The sequence below is a fragment of the Stigmatopora nigra genome, chromosome 22 (genome assembly GCF_051989575.1).
Source record: "Stigmatopora nigra isolate UIUO_SnigA chromosome 22, RoL_Snig_1.1, whole genome shotgun sequence".
Lineage (NCBI taxonomy): Eukaryota > Metazoa > Chordata > Actinopteri > Syngnathiformes > Syngnathidae > Stigmatopora > Stigmatopora nigra.
In genome coordinates, this window is record NC_135529.1 from 7,713,551 (window position 1) to 7,738,467 (window position 24,917).

Genomic DNA, 24,917 nt, shown 5'->3' on the forward strand with positions numbered 1-24,917 from the left:
TGCAGCCAATAGGAGAACAGGTGGGCGTGGCCTAACGCCAGATTGTACTATATTGTAGTACGGCTGCCAGAAAAAGACGCATCTGCGCTCACTCAGTCGCCATCCTGGCGGCTCTGGTTCATGGATCGGATACTTTCCATTCAAGTAAGACATCAGCTGGTGGTGTTTCCGACGCATTTTTGTCAGAGTTACATCCTAGAGTTACAGGTACTGTTTTTTTTTTCGTTCTTTTTCGATGTAGTCATCTTTTGGCATCAGTCACGGGGGGCGTGCATAAGAGCGAGTGGGACTGATGGGAGAGGGGAGACAACCGCAGGCATGTCTATCCTCTTGTATGTTTATCTTCTTCCACGGCGTGATTCTTGGTGCGTGGTGCGGAGATTTAGAGGCGTTTTTTTGTGTGGGGCAACACGCGCGCAATGAGAGTAGTCACACTTGTTTTGTTTTGCAAAGTATAAGAAGATCAGGTGGAGGTTGCTTGCTTGACACAAGTATGAACCATCTATCACTTCTTGGAGGGTCACTACATTTCTTTAATTGGCCAGGAAAGGCTGTTAAATAGTATTATGGGACAGACTTCTTTTTAAATATGATGGTGTTGAAATGGGAAACAATAGGATGATGTAAGGGAAGAAGTGTTGAAGTGTTTTCAACACCTATTTGTAAGTGGATGGTAACATGGTTGTCTCAAGGTGACATTTAAAAGGTTGTGAGTGAGGTTGCACCTCGCTCACCTTTGGGGCAGGCTTGCAGATGGTAACAGTTCAGCGATATTTGAGTCGGGCCGGTCGATGTTTGGATTTAAAGTCTTTTTTTTTTTAAAGTGGCATGCTGAGAATAGACATAGCAACATATTTTATTATGAAGCATCTGTGGTACATTGTGTTAATAAGTAGTGAATAAAAAGGGGAACTAACATACCATTAAAACCCACAAATTGGACAGAATATAGAGAAAAACACTGATCATTTTAACTCTAATAAATAAATATAAAATGAGATAACCTCCTATCACACAGCATCGGTATAATATATCTAACTTCCTTTAATAAACTTGTCCAATTACAATTCAGTGAACATTTCACTCCCACGTCAACAGAACTCATTTGCCACTAAAACATTTACAGTGTTGTTTCCACCTCTGTTAAGTCCTGCTTAACCGGCTAAAGCCCTAAATCCATCCCCTGAATGTTTTATTTTGCTTTTTTGGGTGTCAATTTCAACGTCTGCCATTTACATCACTCACGCAAGATCCAACCAAAAGTGGACAGCTCTAAGTGCATCATTTTATTCTGCTATCATGATGTGTCTGTCATTATCACTTGATTTCAATTTTATTTCATTGCACTTTGGTTTAACAGAGCCAGAATGGGCGTCACTGAGCGCTGAGCAGTTAACGTACAAATTGCATTGCTCTCCATTTAGATCAGATCTTCTCATACTTATTCCGCAGTGTTGAAAAGAAACATAAAACATGGCATTTTATAGGCCATGAATTCTCAGTTTTGATAGTAAAAGTCACTGTAGTATCTCAGATGATGCAGTCTCATCAACAACTACTTTTACAAACCACAAGAGGGCCCTATCTCGGTTCAACTGATCTTTTTTAAGGACTCAATTCATCTTTACTTATCTGTATTTACAGGTTATTAAACTAAATGTTAAATATAAGCAGTGTGAGCCATTTTAATGACTTTACGTAAACATTTTTTTCATTTTTCTAAAATATTTTGAAACTTCTCAGCATCTGCATTCTGCTTAAATAAGAAAATATTCAATTTTCCTAAATCATTCAGGTAAAGGTAGAATACTACATACATGTATATCTCCTAGGAGTATTTCCATCTCTCACTTCTCTTTAATTTGGTTGTCTGAGATGGATCACAGCATTTTTCTCAACTGTCTGAGCTGAGCTGGCGTCATGTCGTCTCTTTTCGAGAATAGCTAAGCAAAGTCTGATGGATCAAGAAGAAATTGGGTGTTTTGTAAAGGTCATGGATGTTTCCAAACCTTTCCCCCCCAAAAAAGATAGCAGTTGCAAGAGCAATAGCAAACTGCACACTGACTGACAAGTGGAAATTAGGTTTTGGCGCTATAATAGAGTTTATATTGTCTTATGCAAGTGAGATTACAATTCAAGTTATTGGCACACTGCACATTTTGCCATATTAAAAATATGATGGTGATTCCTGTTTTTAACTATCCTCGAAGTTTAGCACGATGGCATACCCTGGTGTGACTTGGAAGACATTAACTTTACAGAGATATCAATTTATGAAAATTGTTGAGAGTGAGACAATGTGTGTGCACTTTTGTGTAATGTTTTCTCTCGGAATATTTTCAGATATAAATACATGTAAATATATTTTAGATGATTAAAAATGAATGTATTTTACAGACAAGTAGTATAATAAAAATGGTTTACATATAAACACAATATTTTAATTAATATAAGTATTTTGTATTTATTAATTCAATCAGATAAGATTACTTGGTTAAATAATCAACAATTAAAAGCTGGTTGATTCCAAATGTCTACTTTGCACTGTCCTTTTCCTATGAATTACCAGTCTCTCCTTTTCCCAACTGTGTTTAGTTTCAACTTTTTTTTTATAAAGTTATGTAAGCAAAAAGCCTCCAAGTAGAGCATCTGCTCCAAAAATGCAATGTTCTTTTCCCTGACTAAGAAGATTTTGAGTTCGCACTTACACTGGCCAACATTAACCTCATTAGGCTGACTTGTGTCACAATTCTGGTGTTGCACGCTCTCAACATTTATCCAAATTGCCCCCAATGGCTTACGAGCAAGTTGATTATTGTACTCGAGTAATAGGCAGACCCCCCCCCCTTCTCTGTTGAACATTTTCATTCAGCACATTTGAGCAGATTTGTAGACAGTGTATGGGACAGCCGACAAGGGAACTAGTGTCAAGTTTAAGAACAAACATAACACAAATGGAAAGATGAGTGCACAAAGCTCTTTAGATGAGATTTGTCATGGGAACATAAATACTGCTCGGATGTGTTATTTTCCACCTGATGCTAGGTAGACTTTCCCTAGTCTCAAATATGTCAATGAATTTTAAAATCATTACAGTTACTGGAAAATGTTCATTATTCTCCACATTTATATTCATGAAATGTGAACATTTTCACTTCCGCATTTACTATTTGCTCTTCCATTTTGCTGTACTTCACATGGTTTGCTGGGGTGCTGGAGCTTAGCTCAGCTGACAATGACCAGTAGGGGGGTGCATCCTCATACTGCCCATTATTGTCATGCTAACGATATGCCATGATAAAATACTATACTAAAAGATGACAATCCTTTCCCCAGTTATGTTATTTCAAACAGACCTGACACAAATGTACTTACTATCTACTGCAATTATCTAACATCTGGCTTCAAATATTTTTCCACGTAGGCATAGGTCTTAATCTTAATTATGTCAATGCCTGGGTGGATATGGCTTTAACTCCAAAGATGAAGTTATGAGAGGAGGCTGGTATACCGACAAGATATATTGAAGAGAAAATAGGTCTTTGTTAACTGGCTTCCTTGGTGTCAAAGTCAGTGGTTTTGCCTCACAACAAAACCACAGACCCGTGAAGCCAGTAATTTGAACTAAGAGCCAGAGGCACACCTTTTACAAAAGACTGGTCAAGCTCAGTTTGTCCCGTTGAATGGATTACAAGTGATCGTTCACTGCTTCAACATCTACTGGGCAATTGCCACTGCGACCTCGGCACCCTTCTACAGCCCCCAGCGATTCTATGTCGTGCATCTTGACTCATTTGCCTGCTGATGAGGGTTCTGGGAATATGCTAAACATTGTTGACTAGGTGTGACATTCAAAGTGGCTTGCTGCTAATTTGAGTGTCAATTTGAGGAGTGTTGCCCTGATTCCTCGATGCTTCCATTGTCCCATCATTCTCATTCATTAAAATGTATGGCCAATGGGATTAGCGAGTTTTGCTAACTTCTATGACTGCATAATCGAAATATTGGTTGCATTTAAACATGGCGGCTGACATGGGTACTTAAATCTAGCAGCAATTCTTAAATTGGCAACAGGTTACAAATGCAAACCCCACAAAAACTAAAAAGATTGACCTCAACATGCTTGGGAATTTCTTCCAAAATAAGTTCCCCCGGCTCCTGTTTTTGTTTGTGCGGGTCGTTTTGCTGCTGCTGCTTAACATCTGGGATTATTAATAATTTATTTCTAACATATGTATAGCCTTTGGCTGTGAAAGGCAACAAAAGCTGGTCATTTGTTTGTATCCCGTAGCGATAATTAAGTATTTCCAAATCGTTCATTTGATGTTCTGAAACGCTTTAAAACGGGAAAACGCTTTTACAGGGGCAAATCTATTTAAAGCGGAATTTAATGGGAACATTTAAAAACTATATACATTTATGAAAGCATGTGTTCTATTTAGGTCATTTTTAAATCATTTTACAATATATTTTAATCATTTTAAATCTACTCTGTGATGATCGACTTATACCGTAAAATCTGTTATTGGATGAGAGGGGGAAAACAGAACTTTAACTCTTAAGAAGCTCCTCAGTAACTCATACAAACCTAAATATTGGATGCAATGAAATATTAAGATCCATGAAATTATAAAACAAGATTATTGTTTGCTTAGGGTGTTAAAAATGGGCTGGTTTGAGGATCCCGCATAGAAAAAGATTAATTTCTCTTGAAATGAAGGTGAAAAAGAACTAAGACCTGGTGGAATGTACCACAATAAATCATTAAAAAATAATACAATAGTTGTTGTTGTGTCAAATCGCTTTGAGTGCCTTTAAGGTTGAAAAACAAGTCGATTCATCATTTAACCTAACATTTGGTATCTTTCAACAGATGAAGTCTACAGAAGTGGACCAAGGGCTATTCACAGACAGCTACTGCAGGGTGTGCAGTGCTCAGCTCATCTCCGAGTCCCAGAGGGTCGCCCATTATGAGGTAAGGAAGACCACTTGGCCTACGTGAACGCAATGAAAACTTTATGATTGTTTTTCACTACTAAAAAAAAATCCTTTACCTTAGATTTTCCTATAAACCATTCATGGCTCCCTCGTTATTATATAGGAAAACATTCCACCGACAGAACATGACATTTGAAGAGGTCCACTGTAATATCATGGCATTATTCACAACAGCACATTTCCTGTAAATTTCAATCTTAATGCAGTCTATTGGAAGCCTTCCTTTCTGAAACGTAATACCTCGTCTATGTTTCGTGTTAAAGGAATTCATTCAATGCATCTGCAATGATATCGAACATTCCATTGGTTTCTCTCTGCCTCAATCAGATTTCAGCTTTACTCCAATTGTGGGTTTACTGGAAAGACTGAGGGATATTGCACTGTCAGAGCAGTTCAAATGGCTTTTTTCCCCAGATGTTATCTCACTACTGTATGTACAAAAAAAAAACATTCATCTAAGAGTACCGTAAGATTAAAGATTGTTAGTGTAGATACAGTAAAAATACATTGAAGGTCTGAAGGGTTAGAGTCTGGTCAGTGAGATTGGGGAACAAATATTTGTTATGTTTTTAGAAAGTCAGTTTTGTTTGTTGCATTCTGAATCAACTTGCTTATTATTATTATTATTAGTTGATGGCCACTGTGATGTACATGGTCATAGTAGCTAAATATAAAGTAGAGTCACCTAAAATGTCCCATGATCACGGGAGAACTGCTTTGTTTTTTGGGGACTTTGCAGGAGGCGGCTGTACCATTTCAAATCAAATATTAATTTTGTTATTGTGTGGTGAATTCTAAGCAGGGGGCCCTTTGCCACCTGGAACAGAGGCAATTTCACATTCTGTTTTTAGCGCAGCAGTTTGGGTTTAGCCGAGTGCATCTTGACATGTTTTGTACATGCTACTGATAAGAGCAAAAAAGGGATGAACAAATCTGCTAATGCATCATTTTTAGTCAGATAATGGTGGCAAACCATCTAACAAATATGTTGAAATATCTGAACAAAGTAGTAATATTCCTAATTATATCTGTCAAAGACATTGTTGCTGACAATTGAGTTAATTGCCCAACGGCGCTCCATCCATGGCACACTATGACAAAACAGTTGAATGATTTGATTAGTCAATCAACTAGTCTTGTGCTAGGATGGTTAAATATCCCAAAGCAATGTTTTTATGTTCACACTTTCTATGTCATTTGAAGCTTCAAATGAATCAATCAAACACAACTTTGAGATTTGACTGGACAGTCATTTGTTAAATGCAACTTGGCCAAAACCTGTTTTCTTTGGATGTTCCAAGTGAATTATTTTACACTTCATGTGATTTTACATCCCTAAAATCTGGTCATTGCAGCAGCTCGCTACTCATCAGCACAATGGAAGATGTGGCAGAGATCGTGTCAGAGCATGTCAGCAACTCGACAAACGAATCTGTATTTCCACGACCGCTCTCTTTGACCTTTAAACATATTGATTTGTGTTGGAGAGGATTAGTGAGTCACACTAGGTTTTACTACACCAACTACTATTCCCTTTAGGCATTATTGCATCGGAGTTCAGACAGTGGGTGCGGTGAGTGTTAAAAAGTGGCTTTGGTTTATATTTGATTGCTTTCTCCATTCGCAGTAGAGCGAATACATCTGGTAATTCATTTGAATAATTATAATCCCTAAAGGGGGAACTTCAGAAATACATTTTACCATTACCGCACGCATGCAAATTGAATACATCCAACTCAAAAGTAATAGCTTCTAGAATCTAGAATTACATCCTTGTCTGGCAATGAGATCTCTCACCCAATTATTTCCCATGGCTCATTAGCTCTTTGAGTATTCCTAATATTTACAACAAGACAAAGTGCAAAACATAACGTATATACTTATTTTACAACAGTTTAAATGATGTCAACACTGTTACTACTGGTATTAATCATTTGCCATCCGTTTGGATAGCTTTAGAGTTAATGGACAGTAAAAAATAGTCTAGCAAATACTGTTGACACAAATCTACTGCGGCAAAAAGTGCAATTATAATGCGGCATGATCAAAAGTAAAGCGACACTGGCGCTTTTCGAACATTTTGCTCAGTTGATCAAAATGAAAAAAGATAAACAACTGACCCCTTGAGGTAACTTTGCGCTAATGAGCAGACTGGTGGAGCTATTTCAAACAATTTGTTGATATATATATATATTAAAAAAACATCCCTCTAACTATAGCTGCTTAAGCAAGTGTGCATGAATGCGACAATTTACACACATTATTTCTCTGTAAGAGCTTTTTACTCAAAAGAAATGAAGCACTAACTAGGCTTTCTAATTTACATTTTCTTTGCGGAGAAATTGTTTTGCTAAACAAGGTCAGGCCAATTTTCTATCAAGATGCCTTTGGTGATTTTGTATTTTTTTTTTTGTTATTGCCCCAAACCAATTTCTCCAAATTGGATGGTAATAAATAAAATATTAGTTTTTAGCTCAGACTCCTCTTTAGTTTGCAATGCGCATCTCTTTAATCCAACTATCTTACTTTTGAGAAACCAGCAAAGAGAGTCAATGATTCCAAGGAACAAAAGCGTTTCAACATTTTAGGGGTACAAATGAATTATAATATTACGAGCTGTCAAAAAGAAAACTCGGTGGAAGAAAAAGTCCTCAGGCTTATCACGGTGACATGAAGATTCTCTCACAGAAATATAATACATTTACGCAACATTAATTTCTCAGTGTTTCTTTGAACTACTCAGCAAAGCTCTAGCTACCATAAAAAAAAAGACTTGGAAAGAAAGTTAGGCTTGCCTGAGTGCACGGTAAGAGTTAGTATTCTCTTACCTTAACTTTAAATCATCAGTCATACATAAGCAGAATAAGAGCATGTCCCGTAAAGACAAAAAATGGCAGGTAAATCGTATAAAGAACTGGCGACCGATCAATAAAGCAATATGCTACATTCCCTAGGCTGGTACTTTTACTGCTTTATTCTTATAATAGAAAAAAACTCTCGTTACGCAGAGCAGTAAACGCGACAAAACCTGATAAAAATCTCTACGTCCTTGCCATCGTTATTTCCTCGATAATCATGTTGGCAATCAAAATTTCATTCTCGAGTTTCTCCTTTACAACAGGATGACAATATCACAACTCTGATTTCAAGTCTGTTTCTTGTAAACTCATTTTATCCCTGAAATATTTCCCCTGATGTGTCTCCAAGAACAGAGCCACAATCAATACAAAGCTTGTAAGAAGACACCTACTAAACCCTTATTGAACTAGCCTCTAATTATCAATTCAATGTTGTTTCAGGCCAGGAATGGGAGGGAGAAAGTACATTTATTTGACTTCCGTTTTAATGAAGCCGATCAAAAAACCAATAGATGTGAATGTGGAAGGGGCAGCAGGGCTCTCCTTTTAACCTCCATAATGATATACTGTACCACAATTGGTAGTATCACTGTGCAGGGTAACAATGTACTGATGAAATTAGACAATAAGGAGCTTAGGGTCAGATGGTGAAGAGGATCAAGTAAACAGTAACTGCTACTAAATAATAGACTATGAAATATAAATAACGTCAACACAATCCACTCTAGTCTGCAGGTTGCCTTTGAGATTTGCCACATTTTATATGATCAAAAATAGAAATTAATCTGTTCTATAGTCAGACTGTCACCATCACAACATTTTTTTGTCGTGTGAAAATAGGTAAAGAAAAGACTGGATTATCCTGAAAAAATTCAAACTTTGACTCGGAGAGATTTAAAGTTTTAGCTTTGAAAAATGCTAATTGTTAACTTCAACTTCTAATTCCATGGGCTCTGTTGATTAAGATTTTCCGCAAATCACCCTTTAAAATCATTCTTCTCTTTTATAATCCCCCTACTTTAACACTAGCCTGACAGGCGTGACTGCCCCATTTTTACACACCCATTCTTGTGAGGCCTCTTGGGTAATGCATTAGGAAATGGCAAGGTGAAATAAAAGGAAGGCACCTTGAAAGATACAACATATTGAAAATGTACATGCGTACATAGGCTATACTGTTTACAGCACTCTGTCTACATAATTAAAAGGAATTTGGCTGCCTTGAGTTACTTTATTCATAACATTTTCCTTTTATCTTCCAGAGTCGAAAACATGCCAATAAAGTACGACTATATTACATGTTACATCCTGTGGATGGAGGCTGCCCTGCCAAGAAGCTCAGAACAGACAATGTAAGTTATTTATGACATATACATGATGTCCGTTGTCTGAACTCACTGAGAAACATGTGTCTTCTGTCGGATCTTAGCCGGCAGATTCACGTTGAGAGCTTTATTGTTAATGGATTTTTGAAGAACCTCCCTTAGTGACTGAATAGCTGAAAGGCTGAGGCCACTATTTTAGTGCCATGAATGTGGTGGCGTCGAGCCGCTAGTTGGATACAAAGCCATAGTCATTTCTCTGCTATCCGAAATATGTAAGCAAAAATGTATTCAATATAAACAATTTTTAAACTATTCGGGTATTCTCATACAATCTTATATTCACTTGCGCTTAATTTAATTGCCATAAAATGTTCTTGGATTTACCTGAAATGTAGGCTGTAATAATTAGAAGTTCGAAAAGTGAGCACACCATGCCTTAAATATAAGTACGCTTTTGCATGAGTGCTGAGCTCCATCACCCCCGCGGCCCTCCTGAGAATAAGCGTCTTGTAAGATGAGTGAACGACTGTAACTGTCTCTCAGTATAAAATCTTATTGTTTTTAAGCATGGCTACTACGTTGTGTCAAAATGTAACATCAAGCCAGGCACAAGAACATCTTTTGGCCTCCTTTGTCACTCTGCATTTGCGTTTTTTTCCCCCAATCTGACCCTTGTTAAAAAGGGGCACATTTCCCGTTGGGAGGGGCATTCTTTGTAAAACTACACAGATTTGAAGTGACCAGGCGGTGCTCATAAGGTGGCACTGTCTAAAAATACACACAGCAGCACTGCCTCCAGAGACTGAGACAGTGCGTACATTGGGGCATAGCCCAGCGTCTGGACTTTTTGGAATTGATTGTATGTGACAACTGTACATGCTGCTGGTCATTCTAGTTGCTGTGATAACTTTTTTTCATCCAGATTGAGTGGGAATGTCGGTCAACCCGTACAGTTACAAGGTTTTACGGGTTGGCTGGTGGCCAGGTTTTGCTTGTTTTTTTTTTTTTTCTTGGCTCATTATGGTCCCGTGTTTCTTGTTCTCGCCTAGTCTTTGTAGTTCCCCATTAGTTTTGCAAATTATTAACCTACTGCCACTCAGTATGATCAATGTCTCGACTTTTTTTTTTTTTTAAATTTCAGGATATGTCTACACTGCAGGTCAATTCCAGTTTCTTTGCCCAAATGCGACACATATTTGATTCAATATTTGATTTGAGCATGGCCTGATTTGTGTGTGGCTAAGAATGAGATGCTCTTGTCTGACAGCTACAAACACATACGCTTGAGTGCGACTCATACGTTATACAAAATTCCAACAGACGCCAACGAGTCATATGAAGGCACAGAAAATACATTTTCTAACTTGTTATGGCACGTGAAATGATCCAGTTTAAAAAATGCGAGTCGCATATGTCCTTGCAATAAGAACGACTACGGAAAAGATTGGAATTATCTGTCAAAATTGAAATTGGGGTCAAGTCCTCTACTGTGAAGGTGGTCTTTGTTTCCTTTGTGACCTTGACAGGCTATTCGTAATAATTTGTTTTTTCAGGAATAAAGTTAGTTTGGATCTGTCTCTTCTACTTGCATTTGGGTCCAGCACCCCCCCCCCCTCGCTCCTTGCTCACCCCCCCTCCCATATGTGAGAGAAATGGATGAGGTCATACGAAGAAAAATATGCCTCAAGAGTTGCAATAAACTTATATCACAATGAATAAATTTACTGAAGCACATTCAAAGTTGTAGAAAATTTTCAATTCGCAAGGCAACATAAATTTCTTTTGCCTCCCGAGGCTCTCATTTATTATTGACCTGTAATCCCCTGCCACAAGACTTAGTAATGCCTTAGTGTTTCTTTGCTTTTACCGCTTGCATTGTCTATTGGTGTATTGGACTGTAATAATCTCATCTCATTTTCTGAACCGCTTTATCCTCATCAAGGTTGCGAGGGGGTGCTGGAGCCAATCCCAGCTGGTCTCTGGACACCCTGGATCGGTGGCCAGCCAATCGCAGGGAACAAGGAGACAAAGGACAACCATGCACACACACCCATACCTAGGGGCAATTTAGAGTGTCCAATCAGCCTACCATGCATGTTTTTGGAATGTGGGGAAAAATGGAGTACCCGGAAGAAACCCACATAGGCCCAGGAAAACATGCAAACTCCACACAGATGGACATGACCTGGATTTGAACCCAGGACACCAAAGCTGTGAGGCCGACGTGCTAGCCACTCGTGCCGCCGGGCCGCCATTACTGTAATAATAAGTACTCTAAAATCCTACGTGCAGAGAGATTATCTTCCTGTCACTTTCTGCATCTGCCGCCTTCCGTTAAATGAAGCTTTCAGTGTTGCCACTGGAAATGTTGGAGGGGAGACAAAGCAGTCATCCTGGAGAAGGCACAGGTGTCTGACACTGCCTTGACGGAACAAGAAGTGACTGAATTCTTGTGCTTCATTGCCCTAACCTTTCTTGGAGCTATTGCAAATTGCAGCAGATTGCACATTTGACGCTCACATTGGTATGAGGTGATCCCATTTCATTTCAACATTTCAAGAAGTGATACATAATTTATGAGAATAATAATAACAACATAAGGTGGGTTGGCTCTCAAATCTTATATCTGGTGCCATCATGGCAGGTTTAAATTACTCTCTGGACGGCTTATTTCAGCTCCAGCAAAAAATATCCGCTTCTTTAAGAAGCGGCAGTAATGACGCAAACTCAATTTTATACTTGACGCAAACATTCTCCGAGTCTTGTAAAAGTTTGAAAGCAGAGACTACAATACAATCAATTATTTCTCAAATTTGACTGATATCCTGTATATTTCAATGATGAGCTGTATTCAAACTGAAAACCCTCTCGACCTACTTAACTACAACGGCTCACAAATTTGGTGGTAAACATGTTAGTTTTCATAAGGTTCATCAGAAGAGCTGAGCATGCAATTATCACAGATGTACATTTTGCTGACTCAGCGTAATTGATCAGAATATCCCACAAATCCTTCAACTGGGTCATCTAGCAGAAGGCTGCCATTCAATATCTTATTCCACATTAAACTATGGCTATAAAGAAGAGCAAACAGGAGAAATGGGAGTTCTCAGATCAATAAGAACAGATTTTTATATATTCCAGGAACTATCGGTTTCGAGCATTTATGTGTGAATTTGGGATGTAGAGTCCAGACTTAGCTCTACTCTGCCCTCCTCTCAGTGAACAGAAATAGACTGCTTTGTCTGCTCAGACCAAGTCCCTTTATCCTTTCTTCGTAGGGGATACCCTTGTACTTAACTGCCCTATTTCTTGTGCATGTGCCGCGGGGGAGATGCACTTGAGTAGACCGTCTTTCCTGGCCCTAAAATAAGGCAAGCTTTATGCTGTGTAAAAAGTCCAGCTTGGATTAACCCCATCCAGACAATCTGTGGCACTAAGATGTCACTTCACAGAGCAGTTCGGCTCTTTGACTTCAACACTAGGCAGATGGCGTTATTTTCAAGACAAACTTCTATGAATCCAATGCAGCCGCAATTAGAAAGAAAAATACTAATTACATTCTCTTATGGTACTTAGCTGCTCATTCAGCCAATGTTTCAAATCATTAACTTTCTGGGATGGACTGCTGACATAGCATGCATGAGCTGTTTTTTTTAATTATTATTATTTGAATCATTTCTGAGATGGTTGATAGTCTGTTCTTGCTTTTGTCACTAAGGGAAGGTTGCTAGGATGTGTGCGATTAGCGCAAATGAAGGACAGCCAAGGACAGAAGGATGGGTGGTGTGTGTTTGTGCGTGGAAGGGGGTTGGGGGTGTCAGAGTGAGTCACAGCAAACCACACACTGTCGAAGGATGAGTCGGGTGCATATCTTCTTGCAAACATTCAATATACTGTAAACGTACAACGTCCGTAATTATGACGTGTGAATTTAGGATATATTTTTTGTTGTTGTAAATACTCAATTCTCCCATACATTATTTATAGGTGTGTTGTATTAAAGCGCAAACTATACCCTCTCAATCATCATCAGCAGGCATCTCTCTTTCTTCCTACCTTCATCAGTTCACTCAGCAGCCTAATTAGTGAAGTATCACTTGACCTCCTACTGATATTACTCGCTACCTAATGGTGCGGAAACACAGGCCAGCTGGAGAAATCAATCTATTGAATTGTTGATTAAAAATTGAGATCATCCTCAGAAGGCTTTTACATAAGCTGTTGTTCTGTCCATTTTTTTCAGGAAAACATATGAAGCAACGTTTATATTTCTTGTCTTTTTTTTGGTTTTGTTTCCTAATTGCATATTGCTTTGTGTTTCAGGGCAGCGATGAAGGGGATGTGGATAAGAATAAATGTTGCACGCTATGTAACATGTCTTTCACATCAGCAGTGGTTGCAGAGTCACACTACCAGGGTAAAATACATGCTAAGAGGCTAAAACTGCTACTTGGAGATCAGCCTTCGCTCACGACCAAAGGTAATGCCCTTTTTGAAAAAACTGAGGGAATGTTTTACATCGAAATAAATGAAAACTATGGATGTGCGATAATCACCCAAAAAACGGTGAAACTTGAAGTCTTACTTAAGACATTCTGTTGTCCCTTTCATTCTACACCGACATTGCCCAGCCAAGCCTTTTGTTCCTTCCACATTCAACCTTAACATCACTGAAGGTGTTCATTTTAATGCCTCAATAAACTCTAATGAGACAACCCTGCTTCTACTGGCTTGGAAGAGCTTCAATAAAATGTAGTTTATGCCTCTTTTCCACAGGACAGATGGTCTACACCATAATTTGGGGGACACACTACCCACTAAGATTTAGTAGATTTTAGACATGAGTCTGTAATTAATAGGATAACCAATTTATATTTTGGGACATCTCATCTGCTAGAACACTTCATGCAGTTTTGCTAAATAAAAATATAAGCCGACTTACTCAGGCGCTTTGAAGGCATTGGTCTGACTTTGAAGGCGCTGGTCTGACCTTGAAGGCATCGTTCTGACCTTGAAGGCATTGGTCTGACCGTGAAGGCATTGGTCTGACCTTGAAGGCATTGGTCTGACCTTGAAGGCATTGGTCTGACCTTGAAGGCAGTGGTCTGACCTTGAAGGCATTGGTCTGACCTTGAAGGCATTGGTCTGACCTTGAAGGCATTGATCTGACCTTGAAGGCATTGTTCTGACCTTGAAGGCGCTGGTCTGACCTATAAAGGGGGAAAGAAAATTCAACATAAGGTTTTTTGGTTGAATTTTAAATTGCTATGATGCAAAGATTTTCATCTAAATAAGTTAATATTTTTAGGTCGGGTCAATAAAAAAATAATTCATTATTATCTAACGATGTTGATGGAATGGTGGCCTTGTATATTTTGATTTCTTCAATGTGGAGTGAAATTACACGTTTTGGCCTGGTTTCAAATGTCCAGGCTGTAGGCACAACGGCTCCCACGAATGTCACTTCCTTCAACATCCTCAATTTTGCTTGGGGAAATGGTTCCCTAGCGTTCATTTAAAAGGAAGTGATTCAGAGAATTTGATTCCAAAAATGTCCTAAAGCCTCTTTTTTGCTTCATATTTTTGGAACTATTACGTGTGCGTGACTCAATGTTTCATCATATGAGGAAGGAGGCAAAGTAATTGTAGACATATATTTTTGAAATGACTTCCATCTGCTTAACTGCTATTTCAAGATGTACCAAAAGTGCTGACAATAATATAGCATTATTATCTTATGTTGCAATTTGGCAATTCATTGATAGTCCAACTTTTTCCTGCGGCATTCGAGTTACAATTGGCAAATGACCTTTCCTGTTTCTGTATTCTCACCCTCATGCTACTGTGACAGTGAAATTCCCCGAATAAATAGGCCATTAACAGACTGTCGCTAGCTGACTTTTGACCCATCTACACGGCGAAAATTAAATAAATTCTGACATCCTGCAGCGCAGTTAAATAGCTCAGTGTTTTTGCCAAAGTCTTTGATTCAAATCCACATAATAGCTACAGTTACAACCAGGGTTTTGAGGTCTTCATTCGCAATTATTGAGCTTGTGATACCGTAAGACAACAGTAATTGATTCAAGTCAGGCGCATTGTCTCAGACACAGTTAAAGGAATTACGCTAACAGCTCTGTTATGCACTGCGGAACACTATGGCAAAACAATAGATGTTCTGGTTGGCCGCAGTGGTACACATGCATTAAGAACTTAAGTGGGTAGCAACAGGATGAGCAGGCTCATTGTTCCATTTGTCAGGTAGAATTCTTTGGCTCCGTTTTAAGGCATTTAATGATGATAACAGCTTTTTTTCCCCACATGACTGCTGGGGGAGGGCTCTGCTTGGTTAATGGGTATTGTTATTTTGCAGTTGATGATGGTTTAAAGCTCTTATACTGCTCTGTCAGTTGCATACTGCTGCCTTTCTTGCACTTGAATAGGCAATCTTGTCTTTATAGCCTATGCTGCATTTAGTCTTGCAAACATCAGTCACTTTTAAAAAGCTATATATCTGACGGAGGGTTTTTTCTTATCTCATCAGAGAATTAACTTGTAGAGTTTTAAGAGTGAGACTAAATGTGTATGGGGAGGTTGTGTGTAGTGTTTTTTCTAGGATTTGTTCCATCAGGGGGAGTAAAATACATTTTGAAATAATTCTAAATGTATATTATTAATAGACATAATTATATATTTATATATATTTTATAAATCGCCATTTTCTGTACCGATACTCCTCACAGGGGTCACGGGGGTGCTGCAGCCCATCCCAGCTAACTATGGGCACTCAGCAGATGTTGCCAGCCAAGAAGACGGATAACCATTCATGCTCACACTCATACTTTGAATGCATTTCTACAAGAATTGAACGAAAACAAACCTGAGATCTATACGATATGCGATATTCAATTTTCCCCACAACTCCAACACAAAGCACAGAACAATATTTAGGTGTTTTATCTCCCCAGAGGCATCTCCCAGTCCTATAAAGAACTCTCCAGAAACATCTCCCATGACCTCTCCTCGACACCGACGTGACTCAGATCGCTACTGCCAACTATGCAACGCTTGGTTCAACAACCCCGGCATGGCTCAACAGCATTATGATGGTAAAAAGCACAAGAAGAATGCTGGCCGAGCAGACTTACTGGAACAACTGGGCAAGACTCTGGACATGGGAGATATGAACGGTATGGAAGCTTTACTCAAAATGAATAATAATGTTGAACAAAAAAAACATAGTGGAAGGTCACCTTTACCAAGTGAGAATAAAACTCTCAGGGGATAAGCTCTTTGTTATCTATATAGAAAAAAGTCATTGTAGCTTGATGAGACCTGTCAGGCAGCCTTATGTCTGGTCCATCCCATACAAGCCCGCGAGCTTGGTAATATGCCCCAACTGGTTTGGACTATGTTTGGCAATGTCATGTAGTACCATATGGGCATAAAAATAGGTCACCTGAAGACTTAACTATAAAACATCTGCCTCACAGTTCTGTTGTGTGGGTTTGGGAATCTCAGTTGTGGCCCCCTTTGCGTCGAGAGAGTGGATTTGTGTTATATGGATGCAGGCTTTTTCTTTTTTTCATGCAACATTTTGAAGCTAGGCGCACGCTCCAATTGACTTATATGTCACAATCTGTTACTTTTACAGGAGAGAAGACAATGTCGCTCATGTCACAATATGTCAATAACAATTACACAATATCTTCCCAGCTGGTGGTCCACTGGCTGCCAGAATACCAGAAGCACCCTAGAGGTGTTAAAGGGCATTCAGATGGAGCTACACTGAATGAGAATGACAATTTGGTACGGATCAGTGCACATGGTCTTCTATACCTCGGCCACATTTAATGCTTTAGCTTAGTTTTTTTCTATTGAAACATTATTAAGGATATATATGCGTGTATAAATATGGAATTTGTTGTTTTTCCTCTCATTGCTTATCAAAATAGCATAATTTATGGAAGAATTATGTATGCAGATGAGGATGCTACTCCTGACAAAGCAATTTTCTTCACGTTTGTTCATCTCTTTGCGACTTTTATCTATTTTGTACTTTATCTGATCTCGCTCTTCCCTCTATGTGACCCATAGCATCATCCTTTCAATCTGCTCAGCCTGATAAAATGTGCAACCTGACTCTGTAGATGTACACGGTATGAAATATTCAGCAGCTCCTATGAAAGAAGTTTCATTACGCTAGAACATGCATTGTTTTAGAATTGGATCTATACATGTAAAGCTGGACAGGTGAAATGAGAAAGGTTAAAGGTATAGTGAGCCTAATGCCACACATTGGTTTAAACACTACAGTTTTCTTTAACAGAATTTCTAAAACTACAGTATTTTTTTATGGAACAGGTGTCACTTCAGAACAGAACCTTTTTTTCACAATTAGGTGAATTCTATGAGACAAGCTTTACGAATACTCCTAGTTATGATTTCCATCCAAACAGTGCTTTGCTGTCATCGAAAGAGAGGTTATAGAAAGACAGAGTAAAATCCATTGACAATTACATTCACAACTAAGTTCATTGTAGAATTTCCAAAGAGTACGGAGAGAAAAGCCATTTCAACAGAACATTCAAGCGCTACACAGAAAAGCCTCTTGACCCCATTATCCGTTTCCAATAAAGAATTGAATTCTAAATCGTTACTTCCAAATAGCCTGTACTTTCCAATGACAATGGTAAAAAGAACAAAAAACATGCATTTTTATCCATCCATTGTACAATATTCCAACAGACTTGACAATAAAGCTGTTGCTTGATGGATGGATGAATGTCTAAATCAAATAGGCTTGCATAATATACTTGAGAGGGGAAGTTTTTTTGACAGATGAATTATTTTATTCACTTGCACGTTGCTATTTCCATTATTTTTCATTTGATTTGTCCATGTTGTATGGTCGGTATCAGGACAATTGGGTTAAACTGTAGCCGTAAGTGGTCAAATTCGTTTACCTTTTTCATGTATTTCTCTATACGTCGTCATGAAGGGGAAAAGGGGAGCGCTTGAGTGAAGTCTAAAGAAATAGGTTATCTTATATTGCAGATTTTACATACAGTTATGGTTCTAGTAATACATATATATTCAGTTTCTGTTAGAAAAATGGGGAAAGGAGAGCTACCACTACAGAGTACTTTTGGGCTGCGCTCTCTATTGATACTGCTTATGATGAATTTAACCAATGCTGTTAGGTTTTGTGTATAGAAATAATACAAGCCCAATAAGGTGAGAGCATGGTAAGGCCAGGTGTCTTCTCGGACAAAAACAGGCGAGAAGAGCCACAGGTGGCTGGAATCGATTGCTACTGAGGCAACTGTATAATCTCATATCCTTTCAAAGATAGTTTTAGAAGCAAGCAGTCAAGGGCCACCGCAGAGCAGATCATCTCCGCTTGCTGCATAAGTCAGGATATAGCAGCTGCGCTGTGTCTGATGAGGTGCATGCAATATTGATAACGTACAGTATATTGGTCGGAAGAATCGTTTTATCCAAGACTCATGCACTCTAGTATCACTCTTGAAATATTCATGAAAAGTAAACAGCTGTTTAAATAATGTTGTTCATGTTGTATGGTGAAAGTAAGTTTTACATGTATATACATACCTATATATAAATGTGTATATATATGTATATATATATATATATATATATATATATATATATATATATATATATATATATATATATATATATATATATATATATATATATATATATATATATATATATATATATATATATATATATATATATATATATATATATATGTATATACATGTATATATGTATAAATGTGTATATATATATATATATATATATATGTATGTACACACATTGTACTTAATTGATTTTCCAATGGAGGGCTCTTCCCATACAGAAACTATATTTTCTCCTTTTATATACAGCGAGCACACCTAGAAAACTCCTTTTGGAGAAGTCAGCACCAGTTGTCAGCATATGCTACTTTGTAAAACAACCCAGAAAGAGAAAATGCATGACTCTTTCTTGCCGGTCAGTCCTCATCCAATGCAGAAGCTCCATTAAAAAAAGTGCAGGATATACAGTATTTTATGGTCCTTTTGTTTATGGTGCTTTAGATACGATAACACGAGCAGAAAGTTCTCGTTGCTGGCCCCCATTTTGCCTGTATCAAGATGCCATCACTTTGCTGGTGTGCATCAACCTTGCGGGTGTAGAATTTTAAGGTGCAAATTCGCCAATTGCAATCACCTCACGTCCAATAAATAACGTGGCGCCTGCTAAATTAAAGAATTTGCATATACACGGCCCAGTGTGTGAGTGGTTAGAGCTTCAGGCTCACGAGGGTACGATCCCAGGTGGGTCCTCACTGTGTGGAGTTAGCATGTTCTTCCCAGACTTGCGTGGGTTATCTCCAGGGGCTCCGGTTTTCCGCCCACATTCATTTGGACCCCGATTAGCTGGCCACCAATTCGGGCTGTCCCCTGCCTGGTGGCCGTAGTTAGCTGGGATAATCTCCAGCACGACCCTTGTAAGGACAAGCGTTTCGGAAAATAAATGAATTCTTATACGCGTCCCTGAACATGGACAAAATAACAGAGTTGATTCAGCAAAAACGCTGCAAGTGAAGAGAAAAGCTGCCTTTTAAATGGATCCACTGTTTGTTTACTTCCAGGTCTGAAACGAAAGCATACCTGCGACGTGTGTAGCGTGACTTTGAACTCGGTGGCACAGTACCACGCGCATCTGCAAGGCTCAAAGCACCAAAACAAGTGAGTGGATCACGCTACTGCGGGCTCCAAAAGTAGAGCTCATTTGCACGTTTAAAGTATTGATGTTGAAGCACGTAATGCTAAATGCTACTTTTCATTTTTATGTGGAGAAAATGCTCTCGTTGGCTTTCATTGGTGCCCTTGAAATCTCCTGCTCCTAGAGCATAGAGAAGGCCTGTGCATTTTAGATACAGGGCATTTCACTCTGTATGCATAAATTACGAGAGACTATTGTGGAACGGGGCATTGCTGAGACTGAAATTTTATAGATGGCTTTATTTGGCTGGGGGCACCCTTGTGGACTTCACTCTCTTTAAAGATTGTATGTTCTATTTTTGGGGCAAAAAAAAACTACATTTTGCTTGCAGTTGACCAAAAGTGATTGAAATTAGTCACATTTGCATTCTGGCAAAAAAGTAGGTCACATTTTACTGAGTCTGAAAAAAGTATTTGTGCATGTCTATTGAATTTCTTCTATTTCCAGTTATTCTAGTATCCCTTCCACCTGTCTTCACTCTCTTTGTTCCAAACATTCATTCCAATGCTCATCAGCCACTTGTCTCAGTGGGTCATTAGCCTTTCCGCTCTCTATGCACCTGACTGAATGGATGGTTGAGCAAGTGATTGATTAAAAAAAAAAAAAAAAAATACTCCAGCTTGGTGACTGGCGGTGCATTGCAGACTTTTCAGTTTCATCACTGGATGGCTTATTTATCCTTCTAGAGCAGGCAGTATAGTTGGAATACAAGTAAAATAGACCACAATTGTATGCCCGTGCATTTAGAGTATAAAATTACTAGGGTTTTCTTTTTGACAAACATCAACATGTAAATTCTACCAGTGAGCATTTACCATATCAGATGTCCTCAATAGGCAGATTGCATTACAGATCTGGACATAGATGGCTTTTTTTTAATCTATTATTATTAGAATATTTTGACTAGGCCGTTTAATTCGACCAGTCCCTTTTTGGGGATTTAAAAGTATAAATATATCCAGTTGTGTAGTTATATAGAATGATTTTAAGAACATTTATCTTTACCCAAGTCCGTGTTTTCTGGAGTTTCCATTTTTAAACTTCATCAAATGCATAAAAGTATGTATTGATGTATTGTTTTTTATTTTTTTAATAAATAATGCCGTAATATACTTGCATTAATAGATTTCTTAATCAAGACCAATATAAATCATGTTTTTTTCTGTTTTTTGGTGCCTTTCAACAGCATGAAGAATCAGATTTGCGTCCAGTGAGCGCAAGAAAAACTAACTACACTCGATTGATGTCAGACAAGCTGTGGTCAGCCCTGCCCTGTTTTTTTTTTCTTCTGCCTCTGCTCTGCAAACTGTCCTCATTCCCTTGTCTGTCTTTCACAATCGGTTTGGCCTCGCCTGGAAAATGAAGGATTTTTGTTTTTGGGTTTTTTTTGGAGGGAGTGGCATTTTTCCTACGGCAACACTGCATCATTTATCTCACCTCGGAGAAATGGAGCTAAGGGACGAACAACTAACTGCAAAACATTGAAAAGATAACCTTTGCATGGTTGGGCACTCAGTGATGTGACACATCACATCAATTGTCATTCACTACACCTCGTCAAAGATAGTTCAGATCTGTTGGTGAATCGCAGCATTTATACGTGATATTAATTTTAAATGGTTGTTTGAGAGACAAAAGCGGTAGCGTCTCTGACTTCTTGACAATAAACAGATTTTATTAAGTTCTAAAATACATGTGGTTTAGCTTTATAGTATTGAATTCAATGGAATTGCATTAAATAGCAATAAGTATTTTGAACTAACAGATATTATTGAATTATGGTTGCATACTACTGTCTATGCAACATTAAATTAAATGACTACAATTGTGAAATGGAGAAATTATTACTGAATGAATTTCTGGTTCATACCAGCTATTATTTTGTGTTAGAAAGTGTCTAGTGTTTACTTGTTGTTAAATCAAAAAATTAAAGGGGTGTGGATGGGATTGTCTTACTCTCTAACTTCTTCCCACATTCACAAAACTACTTGTTAGGTGATCGACAAAAGATTATCACAGCTAAGTTCCCAAATTGTAAGTTGAAATGAAGTTATAATAGATGACAAATCTCTTTATTTAGATGTTTTCTCTTTGAACTATAAGATTTTCAATTCATTAGCTGACTTTTAAATACGTCAATTAATGGGTGTGGCTTTAAAATAGTTCCTCTGGTCAGGACGACTTCTGTCTAGTGTTGTCTTCGTCTCAGGGAGATGTTTTGTACTGTTAAGTGGTAACAGTGGCTGCTACACTATGTACACTTGTAGAATGTGCGGATTAAAGTAACTAAATAGAAAGACCTCACTAAAGAATATCAGATATTGTGTCATATATATACATATTTGAATCAATTATACATTGCTATGATTATAAATATACTGTTCACTAAATTCAAACTGGTATTTCATTGGGTTTTGGAAAATCTATCCAGGAATGCAAATTTTCGGCATTGAATCAGAACAATTTGCGTGTCTGAGGGTGAGCTCGTGTGTTTATGTACTGTACGTGGGGGGTGTGCATGCGGCATGTTTTAGCGTTTAATAGTTTCACATCATAGTTTTAAATTCGACTTAAATACTATGACAATTGTATTCCATTATAATAATTTGTCAAGTCGTCGGATGAAGCGGCGTTGTGTCAATGCGTCTTTTGGTACTTTGCTGCTGGCCTTTCACTCTGTCATGGTAACAGACGACATACACTAAAGAATTCAGTCAAGCCAATGTTCACTTAAATTGAAGCTCTCAGCCATTGAGGATGGGTTAAAACCTAATATGGCTTCTATCACTTGGCACATGAGGTACAGGTACCATTGTTTTTGGGGAAAAAAGGGGGTTTTCTGTAGTTCAAAGATTCTGGTAAAATGTGCTCTTATTCAAAAGATAGTATTCAAATAAGGGGGGCTTTGTGCAATGCTCTGGCCTTGTTCTTATGTAGCATTTCTTTTCAAATTTTATGTTAGATAATGTCATCAGATATTATTTAAGCGATCAATGTCACAATGTTTTCACTCATGCAAATTCTCAATCTAGGTGCTGGATGGTCTGCTATACTATTTGCATTTGTTTAGCTATTCATTTTTTTAAATTACATTAACTGGCAACTGCGATCATTTAAAGCTGAACACATGGGAGTGAAAAGGAAAGACTGCAATGATAACAAAAAGTGTCGCGAGTAAGATGCCATTGCCACTAAACTAAACTATCAAAACATCCTTTTAAATTGTTAAGAACAAGTGCATGTATGACTTAAATTGCAAGTCAGGAAAAAATAATATTTACTTTGAGCAAGAATAATGACTTTCAACAAGTATTATTCAACTGTCACTTATGTGTCCACATCTTTCACCCTCTAGCCCCCCTTGTGCTTTGGGAAATGTGCATTATTGTGTCCGAGGAATCCAAAATAAATGACATTTGCAACCATACAGACTCCGAGCACTTTGTATTGTCTGGTTTACAAGATATATAACCTCTGGATTTCATTGCTATAAGTCGAAAGTTAAGATTGAATGATAAAATATCCCAAAAATGTGTTCTGGCTGCCAATGACAGCAACAGACATTGCCAATATTGTATTTTGAATACACAAATATTCCTTCTTTTGAGATGTACCACAACACAAACGAAAAATATACAGGAATTTAAGGTGGCATTTGAAGTAGAGAAATAAAAATGTTGATTCCTTGACAACTTTAAAGGGCTTTTCTCATTGGAATTTTGACATTTTCAATGTGTTAGCATATTCCCTGTGCAACCCTGTCTTATTTGATCTTACTGGATGGCTGAATTACATCAAGCACCTAAGTAGCCTTATCCTTTTGATATTGAGAAAGATGGTTTCCAGAGATGATATCATTTTGAAAAACTGTATATAGGCTGAGCAAGACAGGAACTATGAAGAGTTGGGACCTTGCGGCTGGAGAACATCTGAGCCAGGGAAATCTGTGGGGGGTTGCTACATTTCTCACTGCCTTTGAAGAGGAAAACCACGAGTATATTTCAAGAATCAGCTCTGAGAGGTAAGTATGGAGATTTTTTTTGTTCCCTGGCGTTTTTCTCCGCTCACGTTGGCGAGGGCGTTCAAAAAATAATGATTTCAAAAAGGCCATTAAGCATATGCTTGCAAAGAATAACTCTAATTGCTTTTTTTCCCCATGATTGAATATTAGCTTACATAAAGTATATTAAGAGGATTGGCAAACTAAGCACTATTTTTTTTTAATCTTCACTTTAAATTTCAAGTGAAGCATTCCATTCAGGGAGCAATTCAAATGTAGCATATCAGCCTTCGTCTCAAATATGAATAAAACGCGGTAATTCACTTGTCTTTCTGTGCAAAACTACATCATCAAGCCGTCTTTGTTCCCAAATGCTTGACTGAAACCAATGTGAGGCCAAATAAAGCGCCTATTTTTGTGATTTCCAAATTTAGAACGAGTGTAATTAAGTCTTTTGTGGCTTTAATCCATCCCCTGATCTATCTCGTTTCACAGAGCCTGTAATGCCTATTCATGAAGGAAAGGGAATATTCTCTTTGCATACAAAGTGGCTCAAAGTTATCTGGGAAAGAACATTAATACATATTTAATGTCATGTTAACAGAATATTTCTAGCATCCCAATTTCCTTTGGGGAAAACGCAGTGATCACTTTATACTACTTTTTCTCATACCCTATCCTTGAAGTACAGTTTTAGTAACGTGTCAATATGCACATATATGATGAGTAAGCCTAACATAAGTCTTTTCATCCCAGGTTTTACTAGATAGCTATAAATTTAGCATTTTTATTTCATGGTCATATGGGCTTTTTTTTCAAGCAACATCCAATCTAATAAAAAAAGATAAAGCATCTAATGGGACAAGCGTTTGATTTATTAATGTGCAAACAAAATCCAGCAAAAATGTATTGAATTATTAACTCTTTCCTAAA

General features: G+C 38.0%; 1 protein-coding gene and 1 long non-coding RNA gene across 2 annotated transcripts in view; one reads left to right on the forward strand and one right to left on the reverse strand.

Annotated features, from left to right (window-relative positions):
* Positions 1-81: 81 nt before the first annotated feature.
* On the forward strand, positions 82-23,411 carry LOC144215386 (zinc finger matrin-type protein 4-like). Its single transcript, XM_077744274.1, has 7 exons — positions 82-207; positions 4,874-4,975; positions 9,119-9,208; positions 13,508-13,664; positions 16,153-16,374; positions 19,851-19,947; positions 21,171-23,411. The coding sequence occupies exons 1-7, from the start codon at positions 121-123 to the stop codon at positions 21,196-21,198; spliced, it is 783 nt and encodes a 260-aa protein (XP_077600400.1). The 5' UTR covers positions 82-120; the 3' UTR covers positions 21,199-23,411.
* Positions 14,156-24,917, reverse strand: part of LOC144215387 (uncharacterized) — a 42,041-nt gene continuing 31,279 nt past the window's right edge. Inside the window, exon 4 of the long non-coding RNA XR_013330418.1 lies at positions 14,156-14,394. This is a non-coding gene — a long non-coding RNA (uncharacterized LOC144215387). The remainder of the gene's footprint in view (positions 14,395-24,917) is intronic.

Bases quoted from the DNA above. Each gene is read 5' to 3' on its own strand.
- LOC144215386 (XM_077744274.1), top strand. From the start codon at position 121: ATGGATCGGATACTTTCCATTCAAGTAAGACATCAGCTGGTGGTGTTT. The intron at 208-4,873 runs GTACTGTTTTTT...ATCTTTCAACAG, and splicing joins GTTACATCCTAGAGTTACAG to ATGAAGTCTACAGAAGTGGA. The intron at 9,209-13,507 runs GTAAGTTATTTA...TTTGTGTTTCAG, and splicing joins AGAAGCTCAGAACAGACAAT to GGCAGCGATGAAGGGGATGT.